This window comes from Gopherus evgoodei, chromosome 5 (genome assembly GCF_007399415.2).
Source record: "Gopherus evgoodei ecotype Sinaloan lineage chromosome 5, rGopEvg1_v1.p, whole genome shotgun sequence".
Taxonomy (NCBI): domain Eukaryota; kingdom Metazoa; phylum Chordata; order Testudines; family Testudinidae; genus Gopherus; species Gopherus evgoodei.
Window position 1 is genome coordinate 81,498,573 of NC_044326.1, and position 21,500 is coordinate 81,520,072.

Here is a 21,500-nt window from a genome sequence, read left to right on the forward strand (position 1 = left end):
GGCATTCACCTCTTCTTGTCAACTATTGAGAATATACTACTTCCACCTTAACAGAATTGGCTCATTAGCACTGATCCCCCACTTGGAAAGGCAACTCCCATCTCTTCATGTGCTGTGTAATACCTGCCTGCTGTATTTTCCACTCTAGGCATCTGATAAAATGGGTTTTAGCCCACGAAAACTTATGCCCCAACAAATTTGTTAGTGTCTAAGCAGGGCTGCCTGGGGGAGGGAGGAGGGCAAGTGAGGCAATTTGCCCCAGGCCCTGCAAGGGCCCTGTAAGCCCTAGCCCAGTGGTGATCTGGGTCTGTGGACGGCATTTCGGCGATGGGGCCTTTCAGTTGCTCCAGGTCTTTGGCGGCATTTCAGCCACCCAACTGCCGTGGAAGACCCAGCCCGCCACCGGCTGAGTACAAGCGCTGCAGCTCCCCTGCTTTGCCCCAGACCCCCTCAATCCTCTGGGTAGTCCTGTCTCTAAGATGCCCCAAGGATTCCTCATTGTTTATGCTGATACAAACTAACAGGGCTCCCCTCTGAGACGTGTCACCCCCCCCCCCCAAGAGTTCCCGGCTGGATCAAGCGCTGCAGCACAGGGGCGGCTCTAAACATCTCGCTGCCCCAAGCACAGCAGCACACCGCCGTGGGAGCTCTGCCTGTGGCCGGTCCCGCGGCTCAGGTGGACCTCCTGCAGACGTGCCGGCAGAGCGCCCCTCGCGGCACGCAGCCCCAAGCACAGGCTTGGCGTGCTGGGGCCTGGTTAGCTGTCCCTTCCTACAGCAGGGAGTGGGAGGCTGCTGAAGCTACCGGAGTCAGACTAAAGCCGGGGTGCGCGGAGAGGGTGGCCCCAGTGAGCGCACTCCCAGCGCTGTGCTCCACACACTGCCACCGCAGCGACAGGAGGAGGAGTCGCCGGAGCCCGGAAAGTGAAAGGGAAACTAGCCTCCCCCCGCTGGCGCGGCGAGCAGCCCCGAGCTCCATGAAGCTGCTGGGGCTCTGGCTCTTGTGCCGCCTGCTCCCCGGCGGGAGCGGCTCCTCCCCGCAGCCCTCGGGGATCCAGCCACGGGGGAGCAGCGGCGGCCGCACTGAGTTGCCCGGCTCCCTGAGCCTCTCCCGGGCTCGCTGGGGCAACCGGGATGGGCGGGAGGAGGCCGCCCTGCGGGTAGGTACAGACTGCTCCTGTTCTCACCCCTGCGTGGGGGTTAGGTCGCTCCGGCCTCCCCGGCCGCACCCTCGCCCCGTCTCTGCCTGCAGCTCCCCCAAGCAACCTCCTCGTCCTGCTGCACCTGCCACCCCCAGCGCCTCCTTGCCAGCAACCCCGCCCCACCCTGCGCATGTACCTCCCCAGAGCCAGCCGTCCTGCCCTGGGCCCCTATCCTGCCCGGGCCTCCCACCCGCTGCCTCTGCTTGCCAGAGTTGGTCAGGAAGGGGACCCGCTATGTGCCAGCCACCCCCTCCTGGCTGCAACTCAGCCTCCATACTCACCATCAACCCTTCCTGCCAGCCAGCCCCCCCCCCATACCCACCCCCAATCCTGCCCGTTGCTCAGCCTCCACACTTGCCATCCATGATCCATCCCTCCTGCCTGTCAGCAGACTGGTCAGCCTCCACTCTGGTCACCCATCCCTGCTGGTTGGTCACTAAGCCTCCATTCCAGCCAGGCACTCCTGCCTGCCAGCCATCCAATCTCCGCTACCCACAGTCTGCCACTCAGCCTCTGTACCTGCCACCCAGATCTCTTGCCTGCCAGTTGCTCAGCCTCCATATTCACCACTCACCCTGCCTTTTGGCTGCTCAGCCTCCAACCCTGCCCCCTACTGCACTCTCCCCACCTCAGCTCCCAAAGCTCACTCTCTCTATGGTCATAAACTGCTACTAAAACATTCCCCCTGATCCCGCAGGCCCACGTGTTAAGGGTCAGCCTCTTTCAAGAACCAGACTCCCCTTTCCTCCTCCCCCCACCATCGTGAATATCTGGCCAGTCTTGATTCTATAGCTGCCAGGGAAGAGTATACAGTACTTAAAATTCAATCAGTGGTGGGGGGGATTATGTAGTATGTGGTGAAATGGGGACAAGTCTTATGTGCCTCACACATCTTTTAAAGGTAATATGGAAAAGGAGGGAATTGTGTTTTTTTTGCTTTCAGATGTATAAAGAAAGAATTAAAAAAATTGTTTTAAATTGATGCCTGGCTTTTCATGTTAAATATATGCCTTATTCTCCACTATCTTTCACCTTGTGTAATGATTTACAAATGTGTTAAGTGGGTGTGAAATATCAGCAAATCAGAATGGTTACAGCTCATGCATTCTTTGCATGGATATAAATAGATAACACCAGGCAAAACATAGTGGAGAATTGAACCTATCATGTCTTGTCTACCCTGTTTTTTCCCCAGGAATTTTATGGATGACTGGAGAATGGGTAGAATTGTAACATTGTAAGTGACTACAAATGGATCAGTTCATGAAGGAGAGAATAGTTAGGTCAGAGGATTGAAAACACTTTGGGTCTCATTCACCCTTGTGTACTAAAGTTTGCATTGACATTTTAAAGAAAAGGAAAACTGAAATCTTCCTTCAAAATAAGAGGAGAGGCATAGCAATGGATTTCCTGTGCCACAAAACCCTGACTCTGTTTGGAGGAAAGATTTCCCCGAACTACTACCTGTACTTTTCATTTCTCCCATAAGGTGTCAGCATTGGTCCAACAAAACCCTATGAGTTTGCCCAATTATCAGTCAGATTATGGTGGCATTTTCTACTCTCCACTTCTAGTTTCCAGATTTGATGCAGAGCAGACTCCTGTCAGTGTGTAAGGTTGTGGGACTAAGTTCTGTATACTTGAACTCTGCCAGCTCCCCTCTCATTGTCTTGAAACCCTTGACTCATAGAGGCCACATAAGAAATGGCCATGCTGGGTCAGACCAAAGGTCCATTTAGCCCAGTATTCCGTTTTCCAACAGTGGCCAATACCAGGTGCCTCAGAGGGAATGAGCAGAACATGTCATTATGAAATGATCCATCCCCTGTTGCCCATTTCCTGCCTCATATTTTCAGATAATAGTGCTGTTTTCCTTTAGTAATGTACATAGGTGCCTTTCATCCTAAAGGACTTTGCAAACTAGTATTTTAAAAAATACAAATGTAAAAAATGGCTAGCAGCTTCTGCAAAACCCCAAAATGACCAACTAGAAAGAGCAAATTAAATATTACCCAAATTAGCCCAAAACACTCTCATATCGTATATGCAATCCCTTTTCAAAACCCCTCCCTTTCTAAAAGTCTGGGTAAAAAAGTTGCACTTTGCAGCATGAGCTGAATGTCAACAGATTTGGGGTGGAGGGATGGAAGAAGTGCCAAAGATGAGGGCCTCTCACAGACAGTGTAATGTTGGCAACACCTCTTCTATAAGAGGATCTCTCCAACTCCAGGGGCTCTGCTGACCAGAAGTGTGGCTTGGAGGGGGAGTTGACCTCTTTGAGGCTGTTCATTTTGTTGGTTTGGAGAGCAGCACTATGCAAACAGGGAAAAGGAAAATCCTTGTTCTTGTGGAGAGTGGTGCCATGGGATCTTGTGTATACACACACACACGAGGCAGAATCTCAAATTTTTAAGCTTTTGTCCTAAAATTTGTGGCTGTAATACAAGGTGAAACAAGTCAGATTGTTTTACTAAGTTTTAGTTTATAAGGAGATACTTTGATGAAAATATTTCCTGATCATTTGGGGCAGATTTTTCAAATTATTTAGGCATCTAGATACTTCTAAAGTCTGGCCCTTAGTTCCCTTCAAATGTATGTAGTGGTCAAGGAGCCCTCTTCCTGGTTCCTTGGGGCAGCTGTAGTGAGCATCTCGTAGCATGCTTTTTTCTTCCTCAGAATCTAGGAAATAGGATATAAAATGTATAACAATTACATGTTCCTTGCATTTATTTAATGTGGACTGATGCACTCCAATATTTTTAAATAATTTTGTAATGTTACATACAGTTGAGCAGTAACTACTGGATTTTTCAGCATCAATGCTTTTCACAATATTCTATGGTGCAGAATTACCACTTTATATTCTGATGCATCTTCAAACTGTTGAGTATTTTGATTTGAGGTATTTCAACGTACCATATATCCATAAATCACAGTGGCTGGTAGATCACTTTTAAAAATAGAAATGATCTGCCATTCCAATTTGATATTCTTTCAAATAAGTAGCCAAGTCAGCTGCCTGGATACTCAAAAGTTAATCAGTGAGCAAGTATCAGAGATATCAAAGGGGTAGCCGTGTTAGTCCAGATCTGTAAAAGCAGCAAAGAGTTCTGTGGCACCTTATAGACTAACAGATGTATTGGAGCATGAGCTTTTGATGCATCTGAGGAAGTGGGTATTCACCCACGAAAGCTCATGCTCCAATACGTCTGTTAGTCTATAAGGTGCCACAGGACTCTTTGCTGCTTTTACAAGTACCAGAGATGACATGAATGTTTGTCATCAGATGCAGCAGTTCTTGTTCAGCTTTTTCAGTTTGAAGACTATTTTGTCCTTTCGTGGCCAGCTTCCCCTTATAACATCCTCTTGTGCATTGTTTACTTCTGTAGACTATCAGAAGCTCCTTGGGCAGCAGTTTTAGGAACCCAGACCTACCAGAGCAAATATCTGCAGTCCATTTTGTATTAGTATATAAATCTGCTTTAGGCTCCATAGGCCCTACTTTGCCCATGACTCTTTTTTTGACCTTTTTTTTGCCCACAACCCTTATGTTTGACCATAAGTGCTCAAAAATTTGCTTGTAAGATATGCTGCTTCTGCAAGATACTATGAAAATAGAACCTTACTTCTAGAAGGGAAAAAGGCATGATTTTAGATTTAAAAATTCTTGTGAAGATCTGCTTCTTTTGCAAGTCCACAATAGAAAAAACAATGAAAAATATTTTGAAGAAGATTGAACCTTCCACTGGTTCTCCAGCTCTCTTTTGTCTTCTACACCATAAACTCTTCAGAACAGGCATTGTAGTGATAAATGGGTCCTGAATGTGAATATGCTCCCTTTGAATGCTTAATAAATAATAAACAGATCAACAGAGTTTGAAATATTGACTTGCCCAAGTAGAGAGCTTTCCTGTGTAATTTTCATCAGCTTCTCTGGTACCTTAAATCTCTAGTTTTAAATACAAATTAAGTTTCCAACCATGTGGTTGCATAGAAAACCTCCCAAATGTGAACCGAGTACAAAGTGATGCAGTATTTTCCTGCATCTGAGGAAGTGGGTATTCACCCACGAAAGCTCATGCTCCAAAACGTCTGTTAGTCTATAAGGTGCCACAGAATTCTTTGCTGCTTTACAGATCCAGACTAACATGGCTACCCCTCTGATACTTGACAGTATTTTCCTGCCAATCTACAGATTAGATTCCACACGCTGGTAAGACTCTCAGGTTGGCAGAGAGTGGCTTCTCACTTAGACAGAGGGGCTTCCTTCATGTTAGCCTTTGTCCCTTTTAGGTTTTGTTCTCTGGCTATTTGGTTTGTGTTAAACTTTTCTAGTCCATTGTGTGAATGAATCTGTTGGTTGGATGTGTAAGTGGGAGTGGGCAGGGGAGAGATGAGGAACTGATGGGATAAGTTAGAAGAAAGAAGATTGTATTTCTCTCATACACATATACATACACACACAATCGGTACATAAAATGTGTTAGAAACAAGAAAAAAATTACAACTTCAAAAACAATTGCCCATCCATAATATTAGAAAATGCATTTCCAATAGCCCACAGCTGAATAAATTGAGCCAAATCATGTATAGAGTATAATATCTAAATGCCAAACAAAGGCATACAACCACTAAACATAAACAAACAAAACAAAGAACATCAGCAACCCCAGTACCAGATAACTTAGATCTTCTGTTTCTCAAAATGGCAATATTTGCTTGACCCAAAATAAAGTTTGCAAAGTATTCTAAATTTCTATTTGTGAACCTATACTTAGGGAGGGAGGGCATAGTGGAAGAAGAGAAAAAAATATATGGGAGGAGAGAATAAAAGAGAAAGTGGTATGTTATGTAGAGAAAGAAAAGAGATGTAAGGGTTTTAGGAAGAGAGAAGGAAAAGAACAAATGAGATACCAAAGGCAGCAGAGAAAAAGATACTGTGCTCTATAGAAGAAAGAAAAGGTAAAGTGAAGCCAAGAATGAAAAGAAGCTGCAACAAAAGAAAGAGACAGTTTAAAACACAGAAAGTTGATAGAGAATGTTACAACTAAATACAACACATAAAGATAACGCAATGTTGTTTTGTCCCTAAATACTGCAAGCACTGGTGGTTTTCACCATGGTTAATATGCTTAGTACTCAGACATGTAGATGTTGAGCAAACTCTGCAAGCCCTGCAAAGATGGTTACATTTCTTAAAGGAATAGAAATTCAAGAATTTGTAATTTTCTTTTCTAGGAAAGTATTAAAAGAATTAGGAGTTTGAATTCTTTATCATCAGATGACAATACGACTGCTTTCTATGGAATAAATCAGTTTTCTCACTTTTTTCCTGAAGATTTTAAAGGTAAAGAACTAGCATGCTGCTAATCTCATATTTTTATTATTTTGCTCTGTAATTTTGCCCCTCTTCTTGTGTCATATTGAATTGTTTCAAATTAGCAAACAGTTAACTATCTTTAGTACTGATTAAAGTCTCTGCTTGTAAGTATGTCTAAATGCTACAGCAGTGCTCTTCACACTTGCTTGGGTTTACAAGGTTGGATTGTCACAGAACTTGAACCTGATTCAGAAACCAGACTGTTGTCTGTTTCTGTTGGTGTTAAGAAGGTCCTTTAGCTACAGCTATCAAGTTGAAAGGTTGATCTGTTACACACAAAGTATTAAAAGAATTGTGCTGAACTGATTTTATGCTGAGTGAGAACACATTTAGGTTCTTCTAAAAGACTGATTGAAAATACTTCTGCATTGTGATGGTCCTTAAAGAAACACACGTTTGCTATGTATGTTGGTCTAGCTGTGTTAAATCATTTTTAGGCTTTGTAGGACTGCCTTTCCAATTTAGTGCCTGATCTAAAGCTCACTAAAGTAAAGAGAGAGACCACCACTGACATCAGTGGGCTTTGTATCTGACCACAGTGGTGACACAATGGAATTGCCAGTCCGTGAAAGAGGTTTGGATGAAAGGTCTATTGCCAATCCACCAAATCTGTCAAGCACCACCACACAAATAAAACTATGTCAAGTGGAAGGTTATAGACTATGGTTTTATGTACAGACATACAAAGAAACAATTTTACAAAATTGATGCAAAAAACAAGTAAAATTAATGCCTGTGATTTTGTAAAAAAAAACACAACCTTTTGCCCTAAATCTTAAAATGTCTTGACTGTTACCTCTTTATAGCACAATAATAATGCCTAGCTCTTCTACAGTACTTTTCATCATTAGCTGTCATTATCCCCATTTTTCAAATGGGTAAACTGAGGCAGAGAGGCAAGGTGGTTTATCAAATGTCATCCAGCAATCCCTCTCCACTAGGCCTGGATAAATGTGTGGCTTAAGGATTTTGCCTATTGCAATCATAAATGTATATATGTTATACACTTTTGGGGTTAAATCCTTCCCTTATGAAGCTATTCGTCATCACTTTATGCACCTGAAAACTGGGCATCATCTAAACTGGAAAAACGTTGCCATGCTACAGCTGTACTTGTTTGCAATTAGATATTTGTGGTGGCCAAAATCGTGGTGGGTTTACTGAAATTCGTGGGCTGTTTTTTCAATCCATCAGCTTTTTGGAAGGAAAAATGATAGCCTAGACTGAAATGAGTGAAATAGACACTGGCACAGGCTAGTAAGATCTAGAACAGATCAAAAATATTTTTGCTGAAAAATGAGGTTTCAATTGCAATGAACATTTTAATGAAAATTTTCATTTGACAGTCATTTGGTTTTAGTGCTTATTCATTGTTTTTATTCCCTCCCTCCTTTTTCCAGTGGGGGTGGGGAAGGAGGGAGCAAAGGGAAAATTAAGAATGAATGGAATTTTTTCCACCAAAATGAAAAACAACAAAATTTTATGAAAAATTTAAATTCAGGTTGTTTTCCAAAAATCAGTTTGACCTTTTTTTTTTTTTTACCAGCTCTAATGGAACCCCCTAATAGAGAGGCCCACACTCAAATTCCAGAGATATCCCCCTTGCTAGAAATACAGAACATTTTAAAATAGATCTGGAACAGGGATTGGCAACCTTTGGCATGCGGCCTGCCAGAGTAAGCTCCCTGGCGGGCTGGGCTGGTTTGTTTACCTGCCGCATCTGCAGGTTCAGCTGATCACGGCTCCCACTGGCCGTAGTTTGCCACTCCGGCCAATGGGGTGGCAGGAAGAGGTGGTCAGTACATTCCTCGGCCCACATACATCCCATTGGCCTGGAGCAGCGAACTGCAGCCAGTGGGAGCTGCGATCGGCCGAACCTGCGGACACGGCAGGTAAACAAACCTGCCTAGCCCGCCAGGGTGCTTACCCTAGCAGGCTATGTGCCAAAGGTTGCCAATCCCTGATCTAGAATATAGTGATGTTTTGGATTACTTGAATTTTATCTTTATATATTTGAAAAGAATTTATAATGTGGTATGGTACTCAAAACTACAGCTCACAATTAGATTTTAATAACTTTCTAGTGTTCTTTCTGTAATGTTATAAACTGTAATAGCTTGTGTTTGTCTCTGTTTAGCTATTTATTTAAAAAGCAGACCTTACAGCGTTCCCAGATACACAGAAGTGCTGAATAGAAAAGAAACACCATTACCAGCAAAGTTTGACTGGAGGGACAAGAACGTTGTCACCCAAGTGAGAAATCAGCAGACAGTAAGCTCTGGATTTTCTTTTCTTCTTAACATTCAGTATTTTATTGTTGCACATATTATAGACTGGGGATTAATAAATTTCTCCTACCTGGACTGTTCCTGGTAGCATGCTCAGGCTTGAAAAGGAGATCTACATAGCAAATGATGCATCTCAGCATACATTATTGGCTGATTAATTTGTAGAGTGGCATTGACTGTAAAGGGGCTTAATCTAAGGGTCCTGTTCAAATTCAAATAGAGATTATATTTTGCCCACCTAAAACTCAAACGTAGTGTCTGTTTATTTGCTGTACAGCAATGTTGCCGTGCTCTGCTAAAAATCTGTGTATTCATCCTCAGAGATGGCTGTTATTTTTATGTACATTTTAGGATCCTTTTAGATGAATTTTAAGCTTAAAATGTCATTTAAAAAGGGTACTGTGATCATGGTGATCAGAAGGGGATATACAGATGGACAGGGATCATTTCCCAAAACAATGACAATAAAATATTTGGAACTGCCTTAATTGCATTAAATGAGGTGACTACCATGTATCTCCATATTAGAGCTAGTTGGAAACTTTTTTTTTGTAGCTTCTGCAAAATCAAAATTTTCTGTGGAGAAAATGTTAATGTTGCCAACATTTTTTTATTGTTCTTTGAGAAAAGCTAAAGGAAATATTTTGTTTCAAGTTGGTCATCCTAAATCAAAACATGACCAAGGGGTCCATCCCACAGAGAGCATATGGGTCATGAGGCACCCTAACGTGCTCCTGTAGCTCAGATGGACACAGCTTAGTGTTGAACTCAATTAAAATGAAACGTTTTGATTTGCTGTGAAAAACTGAAATGAAATGTTCTGATTTGGAAGTGTTTTGTTTCAATGAAAGTATCAAAATAAAACATGTAAATGCTTTTGAATCCAAATATTTCAGAACATTCTGTTCTGTCAAAAAATGTCAATATTTTGTCCCAAATTCTGATACTGAGATCCGCTCTGCCACTGTCTGAGTTACTGACTCAAGAGCAGTTTTTTGCATTCAGTGCTGACATGCAACAGGAAAGCCTCTTGAGATTTAAACAGTTTTGTTTTTACAAATATATGGGAGGGCTTGTGTGAAAAAAAACAACAACATAGACCCAATAAATGTGTAAATTCATTAAAAGAGGAAATCCAACTCATGTAAAAGTATTAATAAGACAAAGCTCTAATTAGCTAGATTTTACAGCATAATGAAGTTTCTTGGAATATGTAAAGGACTTCTAAAGTCCTTTGATTATAGGCAACATATGTTACTTTTTAATGTATGATCAGAACAAAAATACCATATATAATATATATTTTGCATATGTACTGATTTTTAAATTACACCATATAAGCATGCAGATTCACCCCTGCAGCGCCTTCTGCTGGTCTCTCAGGGAATTAGTGCAATTTCCAGCCCAGAGCACCCTCTGCAGGTCAGTGATCCACTGCCACTTGCCCCTCAACGCCATCCTTCTCTGGACTCCAGTGCCCTATTAGCTGGAGTGCTGCCCCCTGGCAGTAACCCCTTTCTCTCAGGGTCTCCCCTCCCCAGGAAACCCCCACCCACTATCCCCACCTCACCTCAGTATAAGGCTACTGCCAGTCATCATCTAGCCCCCATGCCCTGGGGCAGACTGCAGTATCAGCCTACTCATCACTGGCAAGGCTGGGTTTGGACCTGCTGTCTTTGCCTACCCCTGGGCTACCCTCTGCAACCTCCAGTACCTGTTGCCCTTATGCTAGGCCAGGCTGGAGCTCCCCAGCTCCGCTCCGCTCCTCTGGTACCCTGTCTCTAGCTCCCTGCAGCCAGGCCCTTCTGCCTCTACAGACAGAGGAAGACTATTGAGCACCTGGCTCCCAGCCTTTTTATACAGGCCAGCTATGGCCTGATTGAGGTATGGCCCAGCTGTGGCTGCTTCTCCAATCAGCGCAGCTTTTAGAGCAGCAGCCCTCTCCAGGGCTGCTTTTAAACCCCTCAGGGCAGGAGTGAGTAGCCATCCCGCTACACACCAGTATAAGGAAAGGAATTATTCCCATATACATTATATTTGAGTGTCTTTACCTGTGTAGAGGTCAGTTAAAATGTCTACAAGCTATAGAGTTATATAAAAGTATGACTTGATACAGCTATGGTTTTTAAATCTCCAGTCTGATTGCTTAAAACTATTTACATCCCCAGATTTACATGCTCAAGCCTTTGTATTTTTCTAAACAGAATGAGACAGATTTACTACTCAGCCTTGTTATTTGTATCTATTAGTGGCTCAAAAGGGAGCAGCCGTTGACCACAGACCCTCTGCTGGGAATTCCCTCAGTGTGGGGAAGTCTCCAATGGATGTAGAATTCAACTCCAGTGCCTCCCTTTCCATAAACCTTACAGGTAGACTGCTGGGAGCAGGCAGGGACATACCAGTGGCAGGGCAAAAGGGTAGCCAGAGCAAAGTTGGCTCCAGCTATCTCCAGCTGGTTATAGTCCCTTGGGGACTGTAGCTGGCTGAAGCAAACACTGGGCAGGACTAACCTGCATCGAAGACCAGGAGGAGAATCAGGGAGTCATTATTCACTCTCTGATGCCCCTCATTCACTGCTGCATTAAAGCTGAGAATCTGGCCCAGTATTATTCTCTTTTGACTCTTCATAGTATAATAGACCCTATGGGTATGTCTGCCCCGCAATAAAACACCCGTGGCTGACCCAGGTCAGCTGACTCAGGCTTGTGGGCCTCAGGCTGTGGGGCTATAAAATTGCAACGTAGATGTCTGGCCTTGGGCTGGAGTGTGGGCTCTGGGAATCCATGCTTGGGGAGGGCCTCACAGCCCAGGCTCCAGTCCAAGCCTGGACGTCTATGCTGCAATTTTAGAGTCCCCGAGTCCTGTGAGCCTGAGTCAGCTGATCTGGACCAGCCATGAGTGTTTTATTGTGATGCAGACATACCCTAAATCATGCTCCTCAGATCACTTATGCCTTGTGCCTCACACTTTATACATTGTCCTTTCATTTTTTCACCTAGTTGTTGCTTTTCAAAATATAAACTAGACATAGCAACTTTCTGTAACAAGAATTATTTAAACATAACTGTTGAAAATAGACTAGATACATCCTTATTAATTCCATCATATTATTAATTTAAAAAAAATTCCATCTAGTTCTAAACCAAAGAAAATTATTTGGTTAAAATAAAAAAAGTTCCAGTGTAACAAAAGAGTCAAAACCCAGATTAGGAGAATATTATTCATAGGACAGAGAGCGGTTTAGGTTCTGTATACTGAAGAGATTATTTTAGTGTTAGTAAAGACAAATTGGGGAGGAGTATAGAAAGAGTTCTTAGAATAGGAAATTAGGAATGCTAAATCATGGAGAAGAAAATTCACAGTTCTAGAACAAATAGTAAAAAGGCAAAGTTAATTTTAAAACATGATATTGGATACAAGAAGACACTGTTTACGGTGATTTTTGGCTGATGCTTCAGTAATTAAAACAATAAGAAGAAACATACTATATTTAAACTACTTCCTTTTCTTTTTTTGTTTTGTTTAGCAGTTATAGGCAGAAAACTATTCAATGACAAATATTGGATTTTCCTCTCCCCAGTGTGGAGGCTGCTGGGCTTTCAGCGTTGTGGGTGGAATAGAATCTGCCTATGCAATCAAAATGAAAATTCTGGAAGAACTCAGTGTACAGCAGGTCATTGACTGTTCATACAACAATTACGGCTGCCATGGTGGCTCTACTGTTAGTGCTCTCAGCTGGCTGAATCAGGTCTGAGTCTTTTCATAAATCTTAAACTGTTCCTTGTAGATTTTCTATACTAATGTATTTTAAAAAAACAAACAAAAAACAGCAGGTAGCACAAAATGTGCATGGATTACAGCATGTCTAACTTATTGGAACCTAGTTAGTTCCACATGGAATCCAGAGTAACCAAAGTTTGAAGCTGTGTATAAGTTGGAAGATTTAAATGCATTGCTTATGAATGCAACAAATCAGCCCCCAGGGATGCACTGTGAGCAAATCAGCCTCTGGAATTCAATAATGTCTTCATTTCAGTTCACCATGAATTTTAGGGTCTGATTTTCAGTGATGTTAAGAACCTAAGCTTCCATTCAGACAAACAGAAGGGGCAGGCACTCCCCGCCACTGTAAAATAAGCCATTTATTTAACTGTCATAATATAGATTTACGTGCCTAACTATTCTATTTAAAGAGCTCTCTCATCCTGAAGAATAAGGTGGATGTGAGCCAGGATAGTAACAGCTCCAGAAGAGAAATTAAATTTTTCATTATATGGAGTGTGCATCCCCATTCTGCATGGGTTCCTTGCATGTCAGCTCAAGAAGCTGAAATGGGAAGAGACATTGCTGCATAGACCCTCTGCCCTCCACCAAAGGTATGCAAGGCGTGCAGATGGTGTTTCATTAGCAAGTAGGTGGAAGTAGCCTGTATAGAAGGTCCACAGCAGCACTGTGGCTGGAGAGGAAGGATTCCTCTATGAGTTCTCCCTGGCCAGCTCAGCCCCAGCTGTTCAGATAGATGCCGATTTGAGGTTTTGGCCATATAAGATGAATTGTTTGTAAATACAATATTTTACAGAGGTACTTATGAGGGGTCAGTGGTTCTTAAAACTTCTATCGGGGGTTAGTATGCATGAATGTACAGGCTCCACACCACTTGCAATTCTGCAATGCCAGGAGATTACTCAAGACACCAGCTTTTATACCCTTTTTGGCTTTAGCACCAAACATTCATTAATATATCTTCTTGCAGACACAAGTAAAATTGGTGAAAGATTCTGAATATGCTTTTAAAGCTCAAACAGGACTGTGCCATTATTTCCAGTCCTCTGATATTGGAGTTTCAATCACAGATTATACTGCGTATGACTTCAGGTAACCACTATTGATTCTTTTTATTTGCTGTACCTTTTTCCTGTGTCCATGGGCTATGAAGTGAAGTCAGAGCCTTCACTGCACTGGGTAGCCAAAGGTTATTTTTACTGATGATATTAGTCAATCATGCAGCTATATGTTAATCCTGCCACTATATATAAAATCATATTCATTTGGGCATTTGTGGTCCGATTCTTTAAATCACAGTAAGAATAGAATGCAGTTGTTGCAGCCATGTCGGTTCCAGGATATTAGAGAGACAAGGTGGGTGAGGTAATACCTGTTACTGGACCAATTTCTTTGATGAGAGAGAGAAGTGTTTGAGTTACACAGAGCTCTTCTTCAGGTCTGAATCAGAGTAAAAATCATTTTCAGCTACTAAAAAGTCATAGTGCACTCTCTCTTTGGTTTCAATTTTATGCGTATACTTTTTGAATGTTAAGTCACCTATACCTCATGAACAACAGATCCTACTGCTGTCATCAAACTTCGACGAACAAAAAATAATCAGTAAGTGTTTGATTACTTCAGTCTATATCTATTTGCATTCCTTTCCACTGCAAACATCCCTCACTTTCCAGCTTGTGACTTGAGCAAACGCTGCCATTGACTGAAATTGGTAAAGACAACTTGTTTTCTTTTTAATTTTGCATTAAGTTGACTTTCTAATTTTTTTAATTGTTAGGACAATACAATTTGCTTTCAAAAACACCATGTGAAAAATCATTCCAGTAGTCGGAGGGTGACAACCAGACACAAATAGCTAAAAATAAGTAATTCCATAGCTTTATTACTGAATAATTTTGATAATAACCAAATTAAACATACTTAGAGTGGCTGAGAATATTTTAGGGCCATTGCATAACTCCAGTAAAAAAAATTGTGAGAGAGTGTTAATCACTTGATTTAACTGATTTCGTTCTGAGAGCAGTACATTTAAAATAACCATAGAAAAGTGTAAGTGGACAAACTAATTTAGAAATTCCTATTAATGATTGGCCAGTAATGTTACCAACACATTCATTGTACAACATACTCTTTTACAGTAACCCATTTAGTTATATTTCATTAGAATTGCTCATTTTGTTAGCTAAAATGTAATGTTTAATACATATTCTAATACAGCTTTGGTCACAATCACAGCTATATAGTACCTGCTGTTCCCCTGCAATTGTACCCAAAATCTACTTAATTATCATTTCTTTAATACAGGCAAATTCTTTGCTTTGTATCACTTACCTTATCCTGTTTTCGTCTTGACGTATAAACCTGTGAAGTTTAACTTTCACGGGAAGCAGCTCGGTTATTTGAATATTAAATTGGACAGAATCAGCTGAGTGACTTGGAGATTGTTTTGACACATTAAAGTTTAACAGTTTTGGATTATGACTCTTATCTTTTTCGTAGTGGCCAGGAAGACAAAATGATGAAGAAGCTTGTTAACTGTGGACCTTTGGCAGTGACAGTAGATGCAGTTAGCTGGCAGGATTATCTGGGTGGGATCATACAGTATCACTGCTCCAGCGGAAAAGCAAATCATGCTGTTCTCATTACCGGTTTTGATAGAACAGGTAAAATGTCATTAGCTAGAGTCACAAAACTGTGGATTTTATATTTATTCTGCTTCACTGAATAATGTTGGCTTTTATTAAAAAAAAAAAAAGGTGGTTAGAAACTAGTATATTTAAGCTATCTATCTTAAACAAAAAACAGTTAAATGTTGAGCCCATCTAGGCTCTGTACTTGCAATGTGATCCATGCAGACAGACCCCCAATGCACCCTTGCAGAGCCCTCTTGACAACATAGCAATAAGAATACAAGTTAGCACAAATTCTGTCAATCTAGTATATGATGTAAGTATAGTGTTTCAATGTTAGTTCCTCAAGAATGAGGCTATGCTGTATCAGCAGCAGCATGACACCTGCTTGTTGGCTGTACTGTTAATAGTAGATTCCACTAGCATTACATCAAGTCAGCATAAACTGTGAAACATTATAATGACTGATAAATTAGACAATGCATTAAGAGTTTTATCAGGTTTCCCAAATTTGCTATTTTCTTTAATTATTAATGAAAAAAATCTCTCCTTTTACAGGTAGCATCCCTTACTGGATTGTACGCAACTCGTGGGGGCGCACATGGGGAATAAATGGTTATGCCCATATTAAAATAGGTAGTAATGTCTGTGGTAAGTCAAACAAACAAACTTTTGGCTTGAACAGTAAAGGCACGTGCTGGACTATATTTTTCCATATAAGTGAAAGGAGCTGGAAAACACTTCAGCTAGAAGTTCAGATTGTAAAAATACAAAATCACTTTATTTATAAAAAGAGGACGAGATGAGTGCAGGTGAAAAACAACACATAAATAAAAGAAAATCTTTGCTAAAAACAATGAGGAGTTTGGAGGCACCTTAAAGACTAACAGATTTATTCGGGCATAAGCTTTTGTGGGTAAAAAAAATGCATCTGAAGATGTGGGGTTTTTAACCACAAAAGCTTATACCCGAATAAATCTGTTAGGTTTAAAGTGCCACCAGACTCCTCGTTGTTTTTGTGGATACAGACTAACACGGCTACCCCTCTGAATCTTTGCTAGTGGAGCTAATTCATACATTTAAATGATTAGTTAATATTCATAAAGCACTTTGAAAATTTAAAACTCTAAGGCATAACAAGTTAAAGTACATGTTAGTTTAGTTAAATTACATGGGCACAGGGAACCTTATTATGCAAGGATTCAGTCCTGCAAGCAAATCTGCAAACATGGACTCTTATACCTGTGTGCAGCCTAGTGATTCTGCAAAGGATACAGGGTTCTTGCCTGTAGGTTCTCCTGCACGAATAGTCCTTAAATTACCTTTCACCAAGTCTCCTGACAAAGACCATCTGCCATTTTTATTTTGAACTTTGTTTAGGATCTGATTCTGTGAGGGGATGAAGTCTCATCAGCAGCTCACGAGATCAGACCCTTATTCCCAAATGAGGGTCTCACATCTGATTACAGTAATTGGGCTAGTAGTTATTCTGTCTACCTTTTGTGCAGGAATCCTAACAGCATCTAATGCAATGTTGGGTTTGTTAGTCTGTCTGAGGTTAGGTGTGTCAGTTTTTTGGACTTACCTACCATAAAACCCCGTATCTCACACATACAGGTCCTGATTCACAATTGCTCAGTACCTTGGGTAGTCAATTACACTAGTGCAAAGTGAGTAAAACAGACTGGATAACATTTTGCACCCACTTTGCGCTGATGTGATTACACAAAGATCAGGGCAACACGAATCAGGCCCGTAGGACCCAGTCCCACTTGGAACATAAGAACTGTACCGGCCGTACCGAGTCAGACCAAAGGTCCATCTAGACCAGTATCTGTCTACCTACAGTGTCCAATGCCAGGTGCCCCAGAGGGAGTGAACCTAACAGGCAAGGATCAAGTGATCTCTCTCCTGCCATCCATCTCCATCCTCTGACAGAGGCTAAGGACACCATTCCTTACCCAAGGAAGGAAGATTGGGCCCTTAATTAGCTGTTTAAATTTGATAATATTTATTATTGTACGAACTAGCTACCTGGTAACACCGTTGATTTGAGTCATGATAACTAAAGCAAGCCAACTGTAGAGGTGACCAAGAGAACAATCGATAAAATTAAAGCTCACTAAATCACTAATTCACGTTAACCCAGTTGTCTCTTAACCTTCCTCAGAAAGAAACAAAACCAAATTGCCTGTACCCTAAATTCACCAGAGGGGAGCAGTAGAAATTCTGTGAATCTATTAATCTTAGTTTTTCTCTGTTCATAATTTCTCTTTTTTTGAATTAGACATTAGTTCCTGATTTAGGACTAGATTGTGACAGGCCCTTACATGGATGCAGAAGCCTTCCCTTCTGTCTCCCACCCTCCTCATTTCGGACAAGAGCCTTTCACAATTGCACTCAAGTAGAATACAGGGACTGTTCTTTGGTGCAAGCTTGGGAGAAGTATAGCTACTCAAAGAGAGTTGAAATGAGTGTGAACAGGGGTGGGGACTTTCTGCATCCTGGGCATCCTCAGGAAGGATTGCTGAGTCACTTTCTCTCCTGCAGCTTTTGGTGGTGAAAACGTGGCATGCCTACCACTCACTACATAGGGCTGTTTAACTCACCCTATCTGTCCACTACCTTTTTCCTGGAGGATGTTTAGGGGTGCTAATAAGAGAGTAGGAAAGGATGGACAATTGTAGTAGGGTCCCCCACAAATATCTGTAACTGGGATGAAATGGGAGTAAAATGGAAGGGTGGGGCCCCAGAAAACATCCTATACCGGAGACACAAATTTCTCTGTAATGGGCCCTGTGTAATCTGTGGAGGACCTAGAACATGACAGCACACTGGAATGGTAAAACTTTACAAGCAGTTTTTCCAGTCCTTAGGGGAAAAGAGAGAGGATTTTGAGTCTGAGACTAGGAAAACTACAGCTCACATTTCAACATCCAGTTGTGTTAACACATTGTAAGTTCACCAGAGTTGCATTAAATTTCCCAAAGAAAAGAACCGAAGAGCTTTAATGTGAAAATACAGGAGAACCCTTTTATTTTGTATGGGGAGGTCAGAACTGTAGCTGTTTTCATACAATATAAAGGAGTAAAAGGCAAAACAGTTTAGTTTTGTTTCCTTTTTCTTTGCATTTCACCTATACTGGCTCATGAAGTAGGACTTTTGGGGTTTAGTTTCAGTTGGTTATTCAGGACAGCAAGTTCAGTTTGAAATGAATGCGTTCTTAATACTTATTCAACATCTAGTTTGTGTTTTACTTCTTCTAGGTATAGCAGATACAGTTTCATCTGTGTTTGTTTGACACCGACCGGCCAAACGAAAAAGCACCCTGCTGACAGTCATTTGGCAGATACTGGTATTCTGTAAATTTACACTTATTCAATATGAAGATATTTTACTTCAAAATTTTTTAGAACTATTTTAGTATTAGGGATTGGTCTCCTGGGCATCACAGATATAGTGCATCCAGAATTCAGGAAGATACTTCAGCTTCCAGAGTCTGTGACCCTAAATTTGATTGGGGCTGCACAGACAACTCTGCAGAATACCATACACTTGACTCTCAGTTCTGAGAAAGAAAGATGAAACAAGAGTCGCACTGTGGTGGTCAGTTTGGAAGTTTGAGCTTTATGCAATGCCTGTTGAAATATTTTAAATGAGAACGCTAGATGGAAGGCATGGAGCACTGGAAGTTTCTTGGTCCCAAATAATGCCCACTTACAAATCCTGGCAGCAAGTCCTAGAATGTCACTAACATCACAGTTGGTTCAGAATGAAATGGAACAAGGGAAGAAGTGACAGGGGATAATGTTTGCTGAAAGTTTTCAATCCAGCAATCTAGCAGTATGGCAGGATGCAGTCTGAAGGCACTTTAATATGAGGAGAAACATGATGTGTCTTTCCATTTCCTCTTGTCTTTCATTTTCAAAAACCTTATGTGAAATGACAATTTTTTGTTATCACTCCTGCACTTTCTGAAGTGCCTGAATTGGCTTTTCTTGTAACTTTGTTTGACAGCAGGTGCTGTTTGCATAGCATGGACTTTCTCTCTTCTGCTTTCTCTGCCTCTTGTCTTCAGTTTTCTTATAGGCCACTCTGCATTATATACTAAACAAGCAGGTTGCAACCACATTATCATTTCTCCTAACAGCTCACTGGTATTGTGAAGGCTAAAAGAAGAATGGAGAAGGAAAGAAAGCACACCACATAGTGATGGAACCATCAAAATTTATATATGCCTTCTTGTGTAACCACGTAACTTCATCTCTGCTCACCCTCTCCCTTTGAGTGTCTTTGACCCTCACCTCTCATGTCTTATTAAATCTATTTTTTATGCTCTTCAAGGTAGGCGATTTTGGGGGGGAAGTACCAGGGCATTTTGGAGAATTCAGAATGAATTAATAGTTCTTGTCTTCCAATGTACTTGATTACCTATTAGTTCAGAGAGCAGTTAGCCAATTAGGGGAACTGCAATAACCAACCCGAGATATGAAAGCATATCTGCTGTACCCTCTCTTTGCATGTAAGGTTGCAAATGGGCCATTTCATTCTTTAAAAAGTGTTGGAGTGGCACCTGCTTCAATCTCCTCTCTCTACCTCCATTAATTACACTCTGCCAAAGGGAAATTCAGACTATGATTGTCATAGCTAAAAGATGCCTATAAGTCACTAAATTTGTGTTCTGCATATTAATATCTGTCTTCTAACAGTCCATCCTTTTTCAGGGCTAATCATCAATTGTTGCTAATTATTAGCAGGAGAATAAAGAAGGGCTACTGAGATACCTCATTTTCTCTCTGTATTTCCCCAACCAGCACCTTTAACTGGCTTGTCACAGAGATCATCCCTCTGGCCACAGATTGGTGCATTAGTTTCAATACAAGACCTATTTATCTCTGTCCTTCTCCATGTGCTGGTCAGAGGAAATCTCAAACATGATTATGAAGGCATTGAACTTTTTTGATCTGTAGAACATAAGAATAGAAAGCAATGTCATTTCTGAATTTTAAAGCATTCCAGTATCATTTATTTGTTTAGTAACTTTTGTGAATTTTTGCTCTTCTTGTCTATAGTAGTCAATTTTTGCTGTGTAGAAATAATTGTGAATCAATATTTACATTTTTTATAAAAACACATTTGTAACTGTTAGTTGAATTGTGAAGAGATTTTACAAGTATTTTGCACTATATTAAATTTGAACAGGTTTCCTAAATACAATTTTGAATATGTGTTTTAACAATATACTTTCTAAATAAAGAATTTTGAACATTCACTTGAATCCTATTCTTATATTCCAAGTGTGCTAAAGGGATAAGAAAAGCTTTATGAAGTTCCAGTAGTGGCTGCTGTTTCTTTTTACTTACCATTTTGCTAACTCTCCCCAGTTATCCTGTGTCTCACAATATTTACTGTTTGTGTTGATGCTATGCTCCATTTGTCATTCTGGCTTAACAAAGAAAAGGTTAAGGAGTGACTTGATTAGAGTCTATAAGTACCAACTTTACTTATAAGAGGAACAAATATTTAATAATGGGCTCTTCAACCTAGCAGAGAAAGATATCACATGATCCAATGCCTAGACATTGAAGCTAGGCAAATTCTGACAGGAAATGACATAATTTTTTAACAATGAGTAATTATTCATTTGAACTACTTATCATGGGGGATTATCTCTCTCTGACCATTTAAAAATCAATATTGGATGCTTTTCTGTGGCCTGTGTTATTCAGGAGGTAAGATTAGATGATCATAATGGTCAGTTGTGGCCTTGGAATCTATTAATCAGATCTTGGATTATCAAAATATAGGAAGGAAAATTCCTGAGTTCAAAAGTACTGTTACTTTAAATTGTCTCGCTGGTAACTTATTCTGCTAGCAACATTGAGTTAGTAGCAATACAAGTGTCTAGGCTAGCAAGAGCGAGGTTGCAACTTCACTTTTGTAAACCAGTGAGGTAAAGCCACTCAGTGGAGCTGCCAAAAAGAGTTCTAACTACAGACAGTTACTATAGCATCCAGTTTCTGAAAGGCAGACTTTAGAAACTAAAACGCAAAGGAGGCTGAGTACAATGCCTCCATTTGGAACACTTTTCTATTTCATAGAATTATAGAACCAGAGGTTAGAAGGGACCGCAAGGGTCATCTAGTCTAACCCCCTGCCAAGATGCAGGATTTGTTGTGCTTTTTAATTAAGCCCCTTTGCTTTAAGAGAAGTTTTCC

The 21,500-nt window shown here is 41.0% G+C and overlaps 1 protein-coding gene across 1 annotated transcript; it reads left to right on the forward strand.

Moving 5' to 3' along the window:
- The first annotated feature begins 761 nt into the window (after positions 1-761).
- CTSO (cathepsin O) lies at positions 762-20,526 on the forward strand. Its single transcript, XM_030564413.1, has 8 exons — positions 762-1,159; positions 6,440-6,548; positions 8,719-8,852; positions 12,450-12,617; positions 13,623-13,744; positions 15,152-15,315; positions 15,841-15,933; positions 18,549-20,526. Exons 1-8 carry the CDS (start codon positions 977-979, stop codon positions 18,581-18,583), a joined length of 1,008 nt encoding a protein of 335 aa, XP_030420273.1. The 5' UTR covers positions 762-976; the 3' UTR covers positions 18,584-20,526.
- The last annotated feature ends 974 nt before the right edge of the window (positions 20,527-21,500 follow it).

What these genes read in the sequence shown, in the direction of transcription:
- CTSO (XM_030564413.1), top strand. Translation starts at nt 977, where the DNA reads ATGAAGCTGCTGGGGCTCTGGCTCTTGTGCCGCCTGCTCCCCGGCGGG. An exon ending in AAGTGAGAAATCAGCAGACA is followed by an intron (nt 8,853 to 12,449) that starts GTAAGCTCTGGA and finishes TCCTCTCCCCAG; the next exon opens with TGTGGAGGCTGCTGGGCTTT. An exon ending in AATAGGTAGTAATGTCTGTG is followed by an intron (nt 15,934 to 18,548) that starts GTAAGTCAAACA and finishes TACTTCTTCTAG; the next exon opens with GTATAGCAGATACAGTTTCA.